This window comes from Etheostoma cragini, chromosome 16 (genome assembly GCF_013103735.1).
Source record: "Etheostoma cragini isolate CJK2018 chromosome 16, CSU_Ecrag_1.0, whole genome shotgun sequence".
Taxonomy (NCBI): domain Eukaryota; kingdom Metazoa; phylum Chordata; class Actinopteri; order Perciformes; family Percidae; genus Etheostoma; species Etheostoma cragini.
The window spans coordinates 6,250,442-6,268,836 of NC_048422.1; the positions used below are offsets into that span (position 1 = coordinate 6,250,442).

At 39.6% G+C, this 18,395-nt stretch overlaps 2 protein-coding genes across 3 annotated transcripts in view; both read right to left on the reverse strand.

Annotated features, from left to right (window-relative positions):
• slc31a2 (solute carrier family 31 member 2) overlaps window positions 1–4,050 on the reverse strand; it is a 9,233-nt gene extending 5,183 nt beyond the window's left edge. Inside the window, exon 1 of one of the 2 annotated variants that reach the window (XR_004659832.1) lies at window positions 3,630–4,050. Coding sequence is in view for 1 of the 2 variants with exons in the window: in XM_034895746.1 (XP_034751637.1) it covers window positions 3,630–3,638 (9 nt within the window). In the remaining variant the exon portion in view is untranslated. The remainder of the gene's footprint in view (window positions 1–3,629) is intronic. The other variant, XM_034895746.1, reaches the window with a different exon arrangement.
• A 3,270-nt stretch (window positions 4,051–7,320) lies between these two features.
• The window catches only part of arrdc1b (arrestin domain containing 1b), a 44,847-nt gene continuing 33,772 nt past the window's right edge, over window positions 7,321–18,395 (reverse strand). The window contains exons 4-8 of the mRNA XM_034895745.1: window positions 10,796–10,950; window positions 10,197–10,379; window positions 9,516–9,692; window positions 8,294–8,753; window positions 7,321–7,562 (exon numbers count right to left, since the gene is read on the reverse strand). Coding sequence (XP_034751636.1) covers window positions 7,498–7,562; window positions 8,294–8,753; window positions 9,516–9,692; window positions 10,197–10,379; window positions 10,796–10,950 — 1,040 coding nt within the window. The 3' untranslated portion in view covers window positions 7,321–7,497. The remainder of the gene's footprint in view (window positions 7,563–8,293; window positions 8,754–9,515; window positions 9,693–10,196; window positions 10,380–10,795; window positions 10,951–18,395) is intronic.

The window sequence follows — 18,395 nt, forward strand, 5'->3', positions numbered from 1 at the left end:
CTGTCTCCAGAACACACTGTAAAAAAACATCTTCTCACTGTCCGCTAGCTGCCTGTCTCCAGAACACACTGTAAAAAACATCTCCTCACTCTCCGCTAGTTGCCTGTCTCCAGAACACACTGTAAAAAACATCTCCTCACTATCTGCAAGCTGCCTGTCTCCAGAACACACTGTAAAAAAACATCTCCTCACTATCTGCTAGCTGCCTGTCTGTAGTACGCGGAAGCACAGAAGGAAGGGGGCCGGGATGAAGAGGAAGGGGGGCAAGCTAGTCTTGTTTTTTTAGAAAATACATTGAAAGTCAACAAGAAGTAATGTCACCCAACATCGCTTACAGGACTTTTATTTAATAAATCAACCAAATATTTAACAGCTAATCTAATATTAACAATTGAAATTATGTGTCAAGCATAAAGCATCAATCGGTTTGAGCTTTTTTATGTTTTACATCTTACTAACATGTTTTTCTTGGGACAAAACTATAATTTTAAAAATGTGACCTTTGGCTCGGAGAACATGTAAAGGGCCATTCTCTCAATGATTTGACATTTTATTAGAGTTGGGCAATATATCAATATTATATCAACATTGTGATATGAGACCAGATATCGTAATATGGCATAAGTGGTGTTGTTTCCTGGTTTTAAAGGCTGCATTACAGTAATGTGATGTGATTTCCTGAACTCACCAGACTATTGTAATTATTACTATTATTTGTCTTTACCCACTTAGTCAATATATCCACATTACTGAAGATTATTTATCTTAAATCTAAGTGGGAAGATATTTTGTCAAAGCATCAGTTGTCAACGCTACAATATCGCAGCTATATCGATATTGAGGTATTTGGTCATGAATATCTTGAGATTTGATTTTCTCCATATTGCCCAGCCCTACATTTTATAGACGACTACATTTTTCTTTTTGGAGTTTCAGTCCATGATATGCCGCTGTGTGATAACTCTGCAAAAACAGAGGGGTCCTTGTGGATCGAGGTGCATATCATGTAACCAGGATGTCAGTGAGCATCTTATGATAACATTGTACTAAACAAATGAAATGCTAACCTGACAAGGTGGTTACATCCCTACAGTCTGACAGGGCAGGAACCGCGAGCAGAGTGGCAATCAGACAGATTAACATAGCGAATACATGTTTGTGTGTGGAGGTGAAACCAAAAGGGAGCTCACTTATAATGTTGGTAGTAAATACATTTTACCGTTTGTGTTATTTTATCCTCTAAATATGTCTGGCTCCCATCGTCTGATTGTGTGACTGCTCAGGCTCCTCACCCGGTCGGACTTCTTTTTAGTGATGTCACCATGTTCAAATCTTAGCAATTGACCTGGTGAGTACAATGTTATAATTAGAAATGACGACCAACCCTACAAAAATAAGACTGGCTTGGCTCTGATGTGACAGCTGGAAAAGAAGAAAAACATTATTAATTAGTTATTATCTCATGGTAGAGCTGGGCAATATATCGATATTACCAATTATGTCATATGAGACTAGATATCGTCTTAGATTTTGGATATTGTAATATAGCATAAGTGGTGTCTTTTCCTGGTTTTAAATGCTGCATTACAGTAAAGTGATGTCATATTCTGAACTTACCAGACTGTTGTTTGCCTTTACACAGTAAGTCATTCATTATATCCACATTACTGATGATTATTTATCCCAAATCTCATTGTGTAAATATTTTGTGAAAGCACCAATAGTCAACACTACAACATCGTTGTGGTATTGATATTAAGGTATTTGGTCCAAAATATCATGCTATTCATGATTTTCTCCATAGCGCCCAGCCATAATACCTCAGTGTCATTTTTATCATATGATCTAGCATAAACAAAGAGGTCAAAGCAACAAGTCTATTAGCCGTGCAAAAGTACTGTAATAGAGATAAAAAAAGAAGTATTTCATGCAGCATGAAAAAAGGAAAAAAACAACAAAACAAGTCAAATATAGACTTGAGTCAACAATCCAATTGGAGGCCAGGTTGCAGGCACAGTGATCATTGTGAGCTTATCTCTCAAAGCGCTTCAGAAAGCAGATATTTGTTTGCCAGGTAAATGTTGAGAGTAGTGTTTCTACCACAAACACCCATACTCTCCAAGGACTGAACCTGTACTTAGCTCTCTGTGCTGAGCAGATTCCATACACAGCCTACAACTGTTGACACTGTTGTTGGCAGCTGTTGTCCTGCCATTCATGTCGGTAGCTGAAGTAAACCAAACTTAGCAGTCTTGAAATTTTAACGTACATATTTAAACGTCTATACAACCAGAAACTATTAGAGCTGAGATGAAACCTTTCCTTTCTGGTGTTCCAAACTCCGAATGCCAAAAATCAAGAAACAAAATATAAAAAATTAGATCATGAAAAGTCCATTAGCTTATTGAAAAATCTGACCGCATTAAAAGAGCAAAAGGTTTGACTTCAAAAAAGTGCAAATGCCTGAATAAATTAACCCATCACAAAGATCCATCACAGGGAAAATTGTATTTTTATCAAAGCAACGTGGCTGTGTGGTAATACAGTGTCTGTCCGTTGACTCTGTAATAATGCAGTGAAATCTGTGGCTGCCTGGAAGGGAAACACATTGGAAATTCCACAAAATTATGGTTTATTATGGAAAAAGCCTGTGATGCAAACAGGGTTTAACGGGTTAATGTAGAGCAGGGCAATAACTCCATAATAGCATTGTTATATTATAGTTTCAAAAACCAAATGTCCACAACCATTTAGATATTAAGACATTTGTTTTATGTGTTAAGTTTGAAGTTATTTCAGCCATAGTATATGGCGCGGCCCTAGTTACACTGGCAAATTAAAAGAAAACAGCCTCAAGGTTTGACTTGTCTATTCAAGCTGCGACAGGTGGTCCAAACGGAGCGACCGGGGTGAAGTTGGTTTGTTATTGGACGTTAGATAATCGACAAATTCGAAAAATCTATAATGCAGCTTGTCCTTTTGACCGATCCACGTCAAATCACTATTGTTGAACTCATCTAACTATCTTACACATTGCACAATGCTTATTTTTTCAAAAAAATCCATTCTTTGATTTTTTTTAAATATTTTCTATTTAAAAAAAATGCTATAAATCTATTATGTAGCTTGACTTTTAACCTATTCATGTCAAAACACTTTTGGTGCACTCAGCTAATTCTCTTACAAATTGCACAAAAGTTGTGTTTTCAAAAAAAACATCCTTTGATTTTTTTACGTAAATAAATGCTATAAATCTAATGGTGTTTCGACATGAATACGTCAAGCCACGTAATAGATTTATAGCATTTCTTTACATAAAATAATTCTTAAAAAATCAAAAGGATGTTTTTTTTTGACAAACTAAGCTTTGAGCAATGTGTAACAGAGTTAGCTGAGTTCAACATGGACTGGTCTAAAGGGCGAGCTGCATGATAGATGTTTCCAATGTGTTGAACCGCCAACGTCCATTATAAAACCATCTTTACCACGGTAACGGAGCGCACTGAGGTCTGCTCCCTAAAGTCCATGGCACATGTTTTCACACACTCCGACTCAACGTCACACTTAACATGGAGATAAACATTTCAAATGCGAAAAAATCTGTCTACAACTACAAACACACAACTTACGGACATCATGGTGAACTTGCTTGAGCGTACGTTAACACCAGTTTTTGACTTCAGTTCCCCATTATAGACCACTCACGAGGCGGGCTACAGTTGTTGTTCGTCTGCAGTAAAGAAGGAACTATTTCTTAAATGTACCACAGCAACAGCAGCAGATGCTAGCGACCCAGCTAACGCTACTTCAGATAGTGGAGCGGAATAAAGAGGAGGCGACCTCCTGACTTCAGACAATAAACAGAGGGCTGACGGTTAGTGGAGTTTTTCAGCAAATGGCAACGAAGCGCAACTAGCTAAATAACCGAAATAGTAGAGATTGACGTCCCATTTAACTCGTCCGGAAACGGAGCTGTTATGGAGCAGAGTACAACTAACCATAATGTGCATTATCAATGGTTAGCTAATGTTAGCCGAAAAATGCTATGGAGAAAGGTAGTCGAGATTGCACGCATGCGCAAAGGAATTATTCAATCGTGTGAGCACGTGGTGGACGGTGGTAGCCGAAGTTATTCGGAGCTTTTCGGCTATTATCGTTGTAAAACCAACTTTACACATTCTATAATTGTTCCGTTAAAAGCACAACAAAAAGTTGTTTGAGGAAGGAGGGTGATTATTATTTAAGAGAGATAACCCTTACATTATTCTTGAAAGCTTACTTTTTTGTTATATACATTCTAAATTTGGAAAATCATATCAACCCACAAAACATCAAAATGTCAAGGTAAATCTTAATCCATTATAGGTACAGTATAGACATTTTTGGAGATTCCATTATACATTATCATTGGTCATACTGTGAAACGTTCTGTTTGGCAGAGAGCTCTTAACCAATCACTAGGTTTGTAAGACTACAAAGGTATTAACTTCCATTTTATTTCCCCCATTTAAACTGCAAACACATACAATTATTCTTTAATGTCTTCTGAGCTTGTCTATTTGATGCAAAACACATCTCTGCAAGTATTATCTGAGCCTCAGCGAATATCTTTATTCCAACTTCTTTTAATTTTAGTCACGATTGCAACTGCTTCTACTGGCGGCCTGTTTGTACGTGCAGCTTTTTAGAATAACTGAGCACTTCCTGTGGTTGTACATATATTTTCCAGAAATGAAAGCTCACTCACACTAACATCCAGCTCTTTAGACTGTGGTTCCTATGCCGTTTCAGCTGATTGGAGTCTGAACCAATTAAAATGTTCTTATGTGATGCACTTTTTATTGCTTTGCTGTTAAAAGGTGCTATAATGCTCCCTGTCTTTTAAAAAGGAAAAAACTGTTTTAGAAGCATGTTCCCATTTCATAACCACAAAGCTGACGGTCAACATTAACAACAAGAACATGTCTTATATTTTTATTGTTATTTTGTACTGTACAACTTTTGCACTGTATGTTGAAATTACATTGACTGATTGAGGTGCTACTATTCGTATCTGCATACTGCACCTGTAAACAGTTTACGTAGAAAAATACAAAACCAGACACCACTCATCAATATGTGAGGGGGAAAGTGAAAAAACTACACACAAAACAAATGGGGCTTTATAAAGCTATAGTACCTTTGTTGGCAAAGAATAAAACAGATCAGGATAGATAAAGGCAGCGTGAAATGATTTCTGGGAGTTGTTGTTGTTGTTGCTGCTGCTGCTGCTGCTGCGATCTTGGAGATAAGACGAATTGCACATATTTTCTAAAAAAAAGGGATAAAAACAAGTTCAACAGGTTCACTGTCCTTGCTGTTTTTAAAAGCTACATTTGCGAAAACAGATTGCGTCAGACATGCATTCACAATAATGTAGAACTAGACTTCTGTGGAAATTTCTGAGCTGATGTGTCTCATGAAATTAAATACAAAATCCTGGTAACGTGGGAACACAATCTGCAGTCAGGAGCCAACAACAGCACTGGGATTTTCTTTTTCTTTCCAAATTCACAGAATGGCCTTGGAGATTGTACTTAACTGTCGTAAAATAACACAAACAAATCAAAAGTCACACAAACATTCAGGATAGCAGTTACGCTCTAGATTTTCAGTGGTGTTTACCACAGCAAAGTAACAAATGTATTGATGCTTTGAAAACACAGATTGGGTGAAATCATTCTTGTCATATGCATAAAGATATTTACTGTCATCAAGATATGAAAAGTATGACCAATGTACACAAAATCTGATACAACAATAATTGTGAATGGTATTGATTACGCCAAAAGGTAAACATGTGGAACTATCACCCCAGCCCTTTGACACAGGCACAGAGAAATGTCTCTAACAGATCATTTACCCGCACAGGCGCTGAATCAAAACTCTGCTTCAAATTGTTGAGTTTGAGTGAAAACAGACCACAGGTGAACTTGTCCAAGTTCTATCATTCACTCACTCACACACGCAAATTAAAAAAGTGACAAGTGCTGGGTTGGGCACATTATCATCTGAATCGCCCGGAAGTTTCAGAGGATTCTCATCTCGCTGATGAAACACTAACAGAAGGTTAAGGCAAAAGACAGGAGAGAAACCAACATCCAATCTCATTCAGACTGAGACTGAAACAATGATGCCGAAGGACGTGCATCCCGCAACAACATGCATCTCAAACCTCAATCTGTCAGTTCTGCTCAAAAACAAGGTTTACATTTACACAGCACAGCAGACCTGGGTTGGTGGGTCACCGAAGCACAGCCTCAGTGAGGTGTTCCATGTTATGTTGCTCCAGGTTCAAGACGAGTTGAGATAAACGTGACTGACCACAAGAGGGCAGAGAAAGACTGCGTCATTACAGGAGAAATGAGCCTCATCTGCAGATAACCTGTCTGCTGAATACCAAACTGGTGTCAAAGCAAAACCTCTCAGTTCCATCAGGCAACACATGGTGGCGGTACACAGGTATACCTTTTCAGAAAAAAAGAAAAAGAAACATCTAACATGTGTGCATGTGCTGATTTTCATATCATTCCAGTTTCTCAACATAAAAGATCTTTTCCACAAACTAAAATCTATACATTCCATTTGGTAAGATCGATAAAAACAATGTTTAAAAATAAAGTGATTTTAGCGTGACTGGATTCATTTTTGTAACTCCAGTGTTTTTTGCTACCTTTGTTTTGAGTTAGACAACTGAGAGGTGTTGCTGTGACACAATTTGTCTTTAAAGCCCCCATGTGTAGGATTTTAACGATTTCTGATTGGAAACTTCTAGTCTTCTTGTAAAAAAAAAAAGCCACTGTAGCAGACAGAGATGTATGCCACTGCAGTGATAGACAGACTTAAAGCCATTTCCATTGGGGTTGGCTAAGTCTTCCTAAAACCAGACTAGCGCCATCAGAATAAATCTACGATGCTATAGAACGCAGAACAATCCTACACACTGGTTTTAACTAGTCAAACCCCATTTTTTGGCAAAACCTTCTCCAGCATGAAGACAGCTCTGCCCTGCTGAAGATGAGGACAACTCTAGACACAGCTGAGACAGACAGACAGTGGTGGACCACAATAGCAAGTGCACAATTGGAACTAGTCAAACAGGAGCCTTCAGTCAGCCAAAATCATATTCAAGGCTTCATACATGCAAAGACTCATTGAAAAGAACATAACAGATTTTACTCCGCCCCATGAAAGAAACATGCCCAATCACTGAATATTCTAAATGCTGTATTATGATCCAAGACACTCCTTCCAGGCACAGTGATCCCCCCCTCTAAATAAAACTTAGATGAACTCAAAGATTGTTTTTAATTTGTAAACAGTCTTTGGGGTGTTGTGGGGTGGAGTCCCCTCCATCCTCTATAACCCAGCACGTCACTGTCCTGATTTGTCGAGAGGTGAATGCAAACAGGTGTGGGTGGGCGTGGCCATGATGCTTTGTCACCTGCTTCTTCTTCTCTACTGTCTGCTGTTGAAACTGGAGTTGGCGCTAGTGCAGCTTTCCTCATAAGTGGGGGGGGGCTCTATAACACACAAAGACAACAAAAATAGTTAGTAACATATAGTCAGTAATATAGTTGCCCCTTCTCTAAGCCTTTGTTCCACTAGTTACTAGTAAAACATCTCTCTGTACGCTAATAAAATAGAATCTATAACTGTAGGGGACAGTGCATTTTGAACTCTTCTACAAAGAGTTTAGGTCTTATCCACATGAGGATATTTGACTTGTCATTGTAGGAAAAGCAAAGCTGTTGCTAATAACATCAACAATGGCTGTTCTATTTAAGTGCCTCAGCTTTTATCCAATTTATTTTTTAAAGAATACAAACTACGGAAGAAACAACTTTGGCGTTGTCAGGACCTTTGCATGAGTAAGAAATGGCTTTTACAGCTTGGCAAAATTCCCAGGTACCTCAACTGTACCCGTGTACGGCTCTGCAGCGCCATTGTTTGTATAAGACTTGAATCAGGAGATTACTTGTGTTTGTCTAAAGGAGGTTTACCTATTAGAAGGAAAACACAATTGCAAGAGTTGACACTTGGCTCAACACCAGCCAGGGTTTACCTACTTTTAAAGAAAGACAGACAACTAACTCCTTGAATTGATGTGGTGAAAACATAAAGGGATATTTCACAGCGATAGGGACATGACAAACTTGGAAGAATATTCGGCCATTATACCAAACTGGTATCTTGTGCGTCCCTGTATGCATCTGTTCATGTGTGTGTCTGTGTGCTGTTTTGGAGAACTAACCATGAGGGTAGTCCCAGCTGCTGTACTCTGGAGGGAGGATGAGAGAACAGGAAGTGGGGATAGGAGTTGCGTTTCCTCCCTCGGTGAAGAAAGGTATGGTGGCCCCGGTGGACACGCAGAACAGGGGAGCGGACGCGTTGGGCTGGCAGTGGCTGGGAGGAAGGGCTGCACCGGGCGCGTGGCTGAACGCGCTGGGGGACATCATGGGGACAGGCTGACATGAGGGATCCTGCTGAGAGTGACTCTTGGTTGGGATCTCCTCACTGGCCACACCCCCTGCACACAGCCCCTCCTCTGGCCCCTCCTCTGCCGGCGGAGCACTGGGTGTCACGCATGCTGCTGTGGGCGCAATGACGTGTCCTGGAGTGGAGGGCATGGCCCTCGACGGAGACAAGTTCACAGCGATGTTCCCTATGTAGATGGGCAAAGTGACGACTGCTTCCGGAGATTTCAGGGACACCTGCAACACAAACAGGATGACGGGAGTCATCCCAAAGGGATTCATGAAGCTAAGTCTAATATGAATTAAATTTATACTGCAATACAGTTCAAGCTCATTCATTTATTCCTTTTAAAAATCTTTGTATTTCTCCGTGCTTATTTTGGGTAGTAATCTGATTTAAAAAATGAATACAAAACAGAAAAAAATCTGAGTTAAAATATACAACTTGGAACACATCCACTTTGCAGTTTGATCATTTATTGTTGCTCAAGGGACTCAGCAGTTTAGTCGTATTTCTTCAATTTTTCTTTCCTCACTTTAAAATGACCAGAGAATTTTCTGAGCTGAGAGAACCTACTGAGAATCTACTGTGAACAGAAACAGCAAACACAACCACACCAAATCTAAGTTAACAGTGGTTGAAATAGATCCGTTTCTTTTTGAAAATCAGATATATCTGATTCATGTGTGCCAAAGAACTCCAATGTTTCCCCGAAACTACTAAAAACATATTAGTAATCCACACTGTTGCACTGGATGACATGTTCCTTTATTATGTATCATTATTCCTTACACACACACACACACACACACACACACACACACACACACACACACACACACACACACACACACACACACACACACACACACACACACACACACACACACACACACACACACACACACACACACACACACACACACACACACACACACACACACACACACACACACACACACACACACACACACACACACACACACACACACACACACCTGGATAAAATAGTCGATGTCTATGAGGCTGCAGCCGGCCAGTGCAGTCTGAGGGAGAGGAGGGACGATGATCTGCTCTTTCCACTCGGCATGTTTTCCCGCCTTTACTCCGGCTCCCTCCACCTCCGCGATGGTCCGCAGGTCGAACACAGGCCGCTTGGTCTTATAGGTCACTTTCTGGTGTGAAATAAAAAGATGCTATAGTGACTTCAAACCGCTTCAACCACCTCTAGCTTCTTGGAAGGAACAGTGTCTTTTAAACTGGATCGTGAGAACCCCTCTTCCTGTTATCTTGAGGTACAGAGTTTTGATGTGCACCCACATGAAAGGATTGGTGCTATGATTTTGAGCTTATGTTTGAAGCTTTTGGAGTCCCAGCAGAGATTTAGAATACATTTCTAGACTGGAAATATCAGGGGGGCAGTGCACAGTGGCTTTGCTCATTCTAAATTGTATTAGAGATAAGGCAAAGACTAAAAACATACAGATTGTTTTTTTCTTGATTGATTTTTGGAATCTATTTTCTTTAGTTTTTTTCCTTGTCCTCAACACCTAAATTATAACACCAATTAAGCCTTTGTGAAACCAAATCTTATTTTCAAAGATGACTCACTGCAGCGAAACGTAAGCCTGAGAGAAAAGTGTGGTTGTGAAAAAAACAACATGGACACTTGGATCTACCTGTATGAGACTGGCCAGCACACATCCTGTGTCCTTTCCAGACTTGTTGTGGATCTCAGTGGCTAACTTGATGACCTGCCCCGGGATGTAACCCCTCAGGTCACTGTGAGCCTTCAGCATCAGGGTCCCCGTCTTCACCAGGAGGTAGCTGAACTTCTTAGTGGTCACAGCGGAACTCGGCTGCTGCAGAGACGGAGTCGCAGGATAATGGTGTGTGTGCGTCGTTATTAGTAAAGAAGCCTCATTAGTGGATGCTTTGCTAAGAATCTATTCATGCTTGGTCATGATGGGAAGAGAGTGAATGATATAGTTATATAATACTAAAAGAGCTAATAATTTAACTAATAAAGAAATGCAGGGGATGAGGGGAAAAATGAATTAGATCCTTCTCTGCCTTCAAAGGAAATAAGCCTCATTCAAGACAAACACTGATCAAATAAAGAGTTTCATAGCAGCGTTTCAGTCTCTTCACTTCTGTTTCTCAAATACATTCAAAACCTTTTTAAAGAACAGAACAGCAACATTAAAGTTTGTGAAGGAATAAAATTAGCACAAAAAAAAAATTAAAAAGTAGAGAAATGTGTGCAGCAAGCACTTACTTCAATGTCAGGCACCTCATTGAGGTTGAGCATGTTGAGTAGGTAGAAGGGCCTCTGGGCTTTGTAGTCCTTAGAGAAGCGGGGCGTGTCAATGGCCACCCTCACACGGTAACTAATCTTCCCAAAGGGTCCCTCAAAGGAAGTCGGGGGAGTGACTGAAGGGGGATTGGGAAAAAGACAATACAGACTTTAAAACTGAGAACAGTAACTGATATTTTGGGACAACCGCCCATACGTTTGATGTAATAATCAAAGGTATCACTTTTAAAGGGGAAATCTGCATTTTGGCTTAGCATTAAATTGTTAAATACAACCAACATAAATGTAGACAGATGTTGTTACAGCTGTGCACGTGCATACAATATATTGTAAAATCTATTGTACAAGGATAAGAAATTCAAGTTCAAAAGTCAAGTCCATATCTCAGTGTATATTTGTCAAGTAAAAAAAAGAATTAAAAACAAATTAACAGATCCCAGGATCCCAGAACAAATTAAAAAAAGGAGAAAAGGGAAAAAACCAAAGACAGAAAAGGTTTGACTGATTATATATATATATATATATATATATATATATATATATAAAAGAAAATAAAGAAATTGCAATATCTAGTTTCCTTTTTCATTTAACAAAAAAAGAATGAATATTTATATACACATGGGGTTGTGTGTGTGTGTGTTTTGCTCTGTCATTGAACATAACTTTTTAACAAATAATGCAATACCTTATAAAGCTCTATTAATCAGGTTAAAACTGAAGTAATTTTCTTTTATATTGTTGCGTGTAGGGAGGGTGCAGGGCTGAGATCTGTGTCTTATCCATGCAGGCCTCTATCAGAGCTGTCACAAGATGTGAGGACCCTTTCAGACGGATTCCTGCTCTTTCGTCCTGAATGGAAAAGGACACTGATTGTTCTTGTGCCTCAAGGAAAGGGCAGTTAAAACAAGGAAATGGGAGGGAAATGGCTAGAGGAAAGGAAATTCAAGGAGAGTGAGATAAAAAAAGAACTATTTAGGGAGGAGGCAGCCAGACAGACGGAAGGGGAGAGATGTCCGCAGCCAGAGGAAAGATTAAAAAAACATTAGATTCAAAAGCTCTTCTGGTTTGTGATCCGTTCAAACGATCTGCATTTAAATTTTACAAATAGGATGTACAAAAAGATAATTAATGTGTTGTCAAAATAAAAGCTGAGCCACTCTCTCACTCTCACTACAAGTGTTCCTTTTTCACTGATCCCTGTTCAGATGTTAATGTCGACGAGATCAGTGGCCGCCGCGGCTGCTGTCAATAGGAATTAACCAGATGTGCTGTTGTTTTGTTGCAGACAGGTTGGTAGCAAGAACAGACTGAAGCACCACTGACTTTCCCTGGAGACACACCAGACTGAAAATGGCTGCTGAAAATCACCCGACTTGATCCTTTGAGCTCACACAGATACATTCCTCTGACTTTTCAGCTGCTGCTCATCATGCTTCAAGTACATGAGCTGTACTTCAAGGTCCCAACTTCATTTCAACAAGCAGCACCTAAACTTTTTATTTCAGGCTAGACTTGTGTATCTACAAACATAATAAGCACTTTGAGTTGATTTGCATGTCAAAAGAGATGATGGCACCAAGGTTAAAACTGAGGCGGCTGTGAACGTCATTCATGGTTCCAGGGGATGAATCCTAATGACTTTTGGGATCCCTTGACATTTCCTCTATTGCCACCAAGATGTTCACATTTGCGTTGTTTTGTGTTGAATGTCTGGACAACTCTTGGATGCACTGCCATGAAATTTGGTACAGGCTTTCTATTCCTCCTCAGGATGAGTTGTCATCTCTTTGGTGATCCTCCTGAATTATCAACTAGTGCAATAATCAGGTCCAAATTCCAATTTGTCCAACACTTTGGTTTTTCAATAAATCCAGCCAGGTGAACATGGCTAACATTGCACAGTACCTGCTTACCACCAGCATGTTAGCATTGGCCCTGTGAGCATGCTAGCATGTGGATGTTAGCATTTAGCTGAAAGCACCCCTGTGCCTGAATACAGCCTAACAGAGATGCTAACAGGGCTGAATGTTAAGTCTTCTCTGGATGTCTGTTACATAAAAAACATAACAACATTTAAATGACTATATACAATATGTATCAGTTCCTAATTACAAAGTTGAAGCCAATTATAAAGTTCAAACAACAGTTATATGAGGTAATGAAGAAAATATTTAGAAATATTTTAGTCTTCATCCAAATTTAGCTTTTTAGGTTTTAAGCTTGTCCTATACCTGCAAATCACCAAATGTCATAGTATCCTTTTTTTCTGAGTTTAGATCATTCAGATCAAGTAGAGAAGAGTTCATCTTCTAAACGTGGAGATACACTGGTTGTGAGAAGTATTCTTGTTTGAAAGTAACATATGTGATTAGAGGTCTGACATGTCAGGAGAAGCAGCACACAGTTCACACAGTCTTTGTCTGACAGCATGCTTCCTGATTTGAGTGTAGCAGCCAATTCCTTCCTCCCAGCTCAGTACTGTTTTGAAATTTATCACCGTTGACAGTTTCATTTCAGAAACCAGCAGTGAGGTGGGAGGATATTTACCTCGTCTTCTGCTATGGAATTTGATCATCAGCTGCTCACTGGTTATTCTGTTATATTGAATAAATCAAAGGATTCTTTCATGCTTGTGCATGCTCATCTTCAAAAGATAACCGTTTAAATCACGTTTTCATCTATTTTGTTCTTTCACCTCTTTCTCAATTGTATCTTGTGTCCCTTTGGAATGAGGCCATCCACCATTTTATCCAACCCTGTTCATCCCTCTAAGTGTCCTTGTACTCAGCTTATCTCAGCCTGCGCCTTCCTCCTCTCTTCTCATTTCTTTACTCCCTCTGTGAGAAATATCAGGCTTGAACACTACCTGATGCCTTGACTCAAGATAAATGAGTTGGGCTTGTCAGAGGACATTCTGTTAATCCATCCTTGTTGAGCTGTTGTTAAAAGACACTGACATTGCTTAAGGCTCCTTCTCCTAACTACCCACTTTAGCAGCATTAGCAGGATGACCAACAGCCCTCTAAACCCCACCATGTCCTTTACCAATAAAATCATTTCTACTGATCTTCTCCCTTTCCTGACAACCTTTATAATTTTTTGCTCATTTTACAGATTTTACTCATGAAGGCTGAATGTACTGCAGGGCTATTGTATTAGTTTTAGCTAGGTCTAACAAAAACATATTTGGGAGGGGGGGGGTTGATGGATGGGATGGAAAAAACAAATGGAAAGACTGTGTACCGATGTTACTAATAAAAACTATTAAAAAACAATGCTGCATATGAAGAAATACTAAAAAGCTTGTTAATCAACTGGCAAAAAAAGAAAATAATTTATCAAGCAAATTCTAAGCAAACTTTTGAAATGTATCAAAAAAAGAAAGGCTAATTAGGCGTGTTTCCATCAACTAGTTTGGTCTAGTTAGTTCTTTCATGTAGCTAGGGTTGGCCGTGATTTCAACTTTGTCGTTAGTATACTTGGAACAGTCTTGTCATTCCAATATAGCGCAACCTTTACAAGATGACATTTTTGCTTTTCTTTAATGAACTACCACACTTAATTGATTTTTTTTTAATCACCATGATTTTCTATCATTGCATGTATGTGTTTTCTGTGTTTTGATGCCGACACATATTCATATCTACTGAGGAATTCCTTTCAAAGATAATAAAAACCTTATCATCACCACCTCTCTAAAGTGTTAACCCTTGTGTTGTCTTCCCGTGAAAATCAACACTTTTGTTGACGCTTTTGAACTTTTTCTTAAATTTTTGACCCCTTTTTCAACACTTTTTTCAATGATTGTCACTTTTTTATGACGTTTTCAACACTACGTAACCCTAACTTATTAATTTCAGTTATTTTTGGAATTAATGAAAAAAAAAACTAATTTATAGGAAATTATACCTAATGGTCAAGTTAGAAAAGCAGTAATTAGGAATAATTTAGACTAAAATTAAAGGAATGGATGATGATGTATAATCACACACATATACGCTTGGTAGCTAACGCTACCGTACTTTAGCTTAGCTGCTAGCGACTTTAGCCTAGCAGTTAGTTATGTCGGCCCCCTAGTTTATTTTTGGACGTGGAGGCGAGGGTTAGTGAGTTAGAAGTCCGGATCCGCACCATGACAGATCAGTCGTTAGTTACTGTAGCTAACCCCCCCTCGGTAGTCGGCGCGGGCCGGCCTGAGCCTGAGTTAGCCTCTGGTAGCCGTTCCCCGGCATCTCCTGGGCAGCCAGGTCATAGTGCCTGGGTGACTGTGCGAGGACGAGGAAGAGACAGTCGTAAGCTTTCCAAGGCGTCGAACAGCCACCAGCCTGTTAGCGTTTCTAACAGATTTTCCCCACTCAGCAACACACCCGCTGAGAAACCAACTCTGATTATCGGCAGCTCTATTTTGAGAAACGTGAAGTTAGCAAAGCCGGCAGCCATAGTTAAGTGCATCCCGGGTGCTAGAGCGGGCGACGTTGAGTCTTATCTGAAACTGCTGGCTAAGGATAAACGTAAATACAGCAAGATTGTTATTCACGTTGGCGTTAATGACTCCCGGTTACGGCAATCGGAGGTTACGAAGATGAATGTTGAATCGGTTTGTACATACGCGAAGTCAATGTCGGACGCCGTAGTTTTCTCTGGACCACTGCCAAATCTCACCAGCGATCACATGTATAGCCGCATCTCGTCATTTCGCCGCTGGCTATCGAGGTGGTGTCCAGATAATGATGTGGGCTTTGTGGATCACTGGCAGTCTTTCTGGGGAAGACCTGGTCTGATTCGGAGACACGGCATTCATCCCAATTTGGATGGAGCTGCTTTCATTTCTGGAAATCTTGACAGGTTTATTAGTGGACCTGATCCTTGACAATCCATAGTTGGGACCAGGAGGCAGAGTCCCAGTCTTACACACTTCTCTGCTCCTTTATTCCAGGTGTTACCTAGTAAAAACCCCATAGTGACGGTGTCTGCCCCCCGACCATTGAAATTATTTAAATCAAAGGTAGACGGTAGAGGAGCTGTGCATGAAAACCTCATAACAATTAAAACCACTAGTGCAATATTGCAAAAGAATAGGAGAATTAAATGTGGACTGTTAAACATCAGATCTCTCTCTTCTAAAGGGGTACTAGTAAATTAATTAATATCAGATTCTAATATTGATTTATTCTGTCTTACTGAAACCTGGCTGGGTGATGGAGAATATGTTAGTCTAAATGAATCCACCCCCCCAGTCATGTTAATACTCACATTCCTCAAGGCACAGGCCGAGGAGGTGGAGTGGCAGCCATCTTTGATTCAAGTCTACTAATCAGCTCTAAACCTAAACTAAATTATGACTCATTTGAAAGTCTTGTTCTTAGTCTTTCACACCCAAGTTGGAAATCAATGCAACCAGTTCTATTTGTTATAGTGTACCGAGCACTTGGTCCATACTCTGAATTTTTATCCGAATTTGCAGAGTTTCTGTCAAACTTAGTGCTAAAAACGGACAAAGGTATTATTGTAGGGGATTTTAATATTCATGTGGACAATGAGAATGATAGCCTTAGCACTGCATTTATCTCTCTTTTAGATTGTATTGGCTTCTCTCAAAGTGTTCATAAACCGACTCACCTTTTTAATCACACCCTCGATCTTGTTCTGGCATATGGTGTTGAAATTGAACATGTAATAGTGTTCCCACAGAATCCCTTTCTATCTGACCATTGTTTGATAACTTTTGAGTTTATACTGCTGAACTACACGCCATTAGGCAGAACCTTCTATACAAGATGTCTATCTGATAGTGCTGTAGCTAAATTTAAGGATGCGATTCCGTTAGCATTTAACTCATTACCAAGTCCCAAAGTAACGGAGGACTCCTATGCTATAGTCCCTCCCAAATCGATCATTTTGTTGATAGTGCAGCAGGCTTGCTACGAATGACTCTCGACTCTGTTGCCCCTTTAAAAAAGAAGATAATAAAACAAAGACGGTTAGCTCCATGGTATAACACTGAAACTCGCAAATTAAAGCAAATATCGCGAAAACTTGAGAAAATCTGGCGCTCCACCAAACTGGAAAATTCGCGTTTAATCTGGCAAGATAGTCTTAAAAAGTATAGGAAGGCCCTCCGTAATGCCAGAGCAGCGTACTACTCGTCATTAATAGAGGAAAATAGGAACAACCCCAGGTTTCTTTTCAGCACTGTAGCCAGGCTAACGGAAAGTCACAGCTCTACTGAGCCAAGTATTCCCATAGCTCTTAGTAGTAACGACTTTATGAGGTTTTTCAATGATAAATTTATAACTATTAGAAGCAAAATTCACCAAGACATGCCTTTAACTGGCACTGACCTATCTCTAAACTCAGGAACCTTACAAACAGCTGTAAAACCAGATACATGTTTAGACTGCTTTGCTTCACTTGATCTTTATCAATTTAATTCAATTATTTCTTCATCTAAGCCATCAACCTGCCTCTTGGATCCCATCCCGACTAGGCTACTTAAAGAAGTTTTACCATTAGTCAACACTTCGCTACTGGATATAACCAATTTGTCTTTATTAACAGGCTATGTACCACGGCACTTTAAAGTTGCTGTAATTAAACCTCTTCTTAAAAAGCCAAACCTTGATCCAGATGTTTTAGCCAACTATATACCTATATCTAACCTTCCATTTCTCTCTAAGATTCTTGAGAAAGCAGTCGCCAAACTTTCTGCATAGCAACAGCTTATTTGAGGATTTTCAGTCAGGATTTAAAGTTCATCATAGCACAGAGACAGCACTTGTGAAAATTACTAATGACCTCCTAATTGCATCAGACAAAGGACATCTCTGTACTTGTGTTATTAGATCTTAGTGCTGCATTTGATACCATTGACCATTATATCTTATTACAGAGATTGGAACATTTAATTGGCATTAAAGGGACTGCTCTAAGCTGGTTTAAGTCTTATTTATCAGATCGACCTCAGTTTGTTCATGTTAACGATGAATCCTCTGTGCACGCCAAGGTTAGTAATGGAGTCCCACAAGGATCTGTGCTCGGTCCAATCCTGTTCACTTTATATATGCTTCCTTTAGGCAGTATTATTAGGAAACACTCCATAAACTTTCATTGTTATGCAGATGATACTCAGTTATATCTATCAATCAAGCCAGATGAAACTAATCAGTTAGCTAAACTTCAAGTGTGCCTTCAGGATATTAAAACCTGGATGACCTGTAATTTTGTAATTTTAAACTCAGATAAAACTGAAGTTATTGCTCTCGGACCCAAGCACCTCTGTGACGCATTATCCAAAGATTTAGTTACTCTGGATGGCATCACCCTGGCCTCCAGCACCACTGTGAAGAATCTTGGAGTCATATTTGATCAGAACATATCCTTTAATTCCCACTTAAAGCAAATTTCAAGGATCGCCTTTTTTCACCTACGTAAAATTGCAGCAATCAGGAATATCCTGTCTAAAAATGATGCAGAAAAACTAGTACATGCATTTGTTACTTCTAGGTTGGATTACTGCAATTCTTTGTTATCAGGCTGCTCGGAAAAGTCCATAAGGACTCTT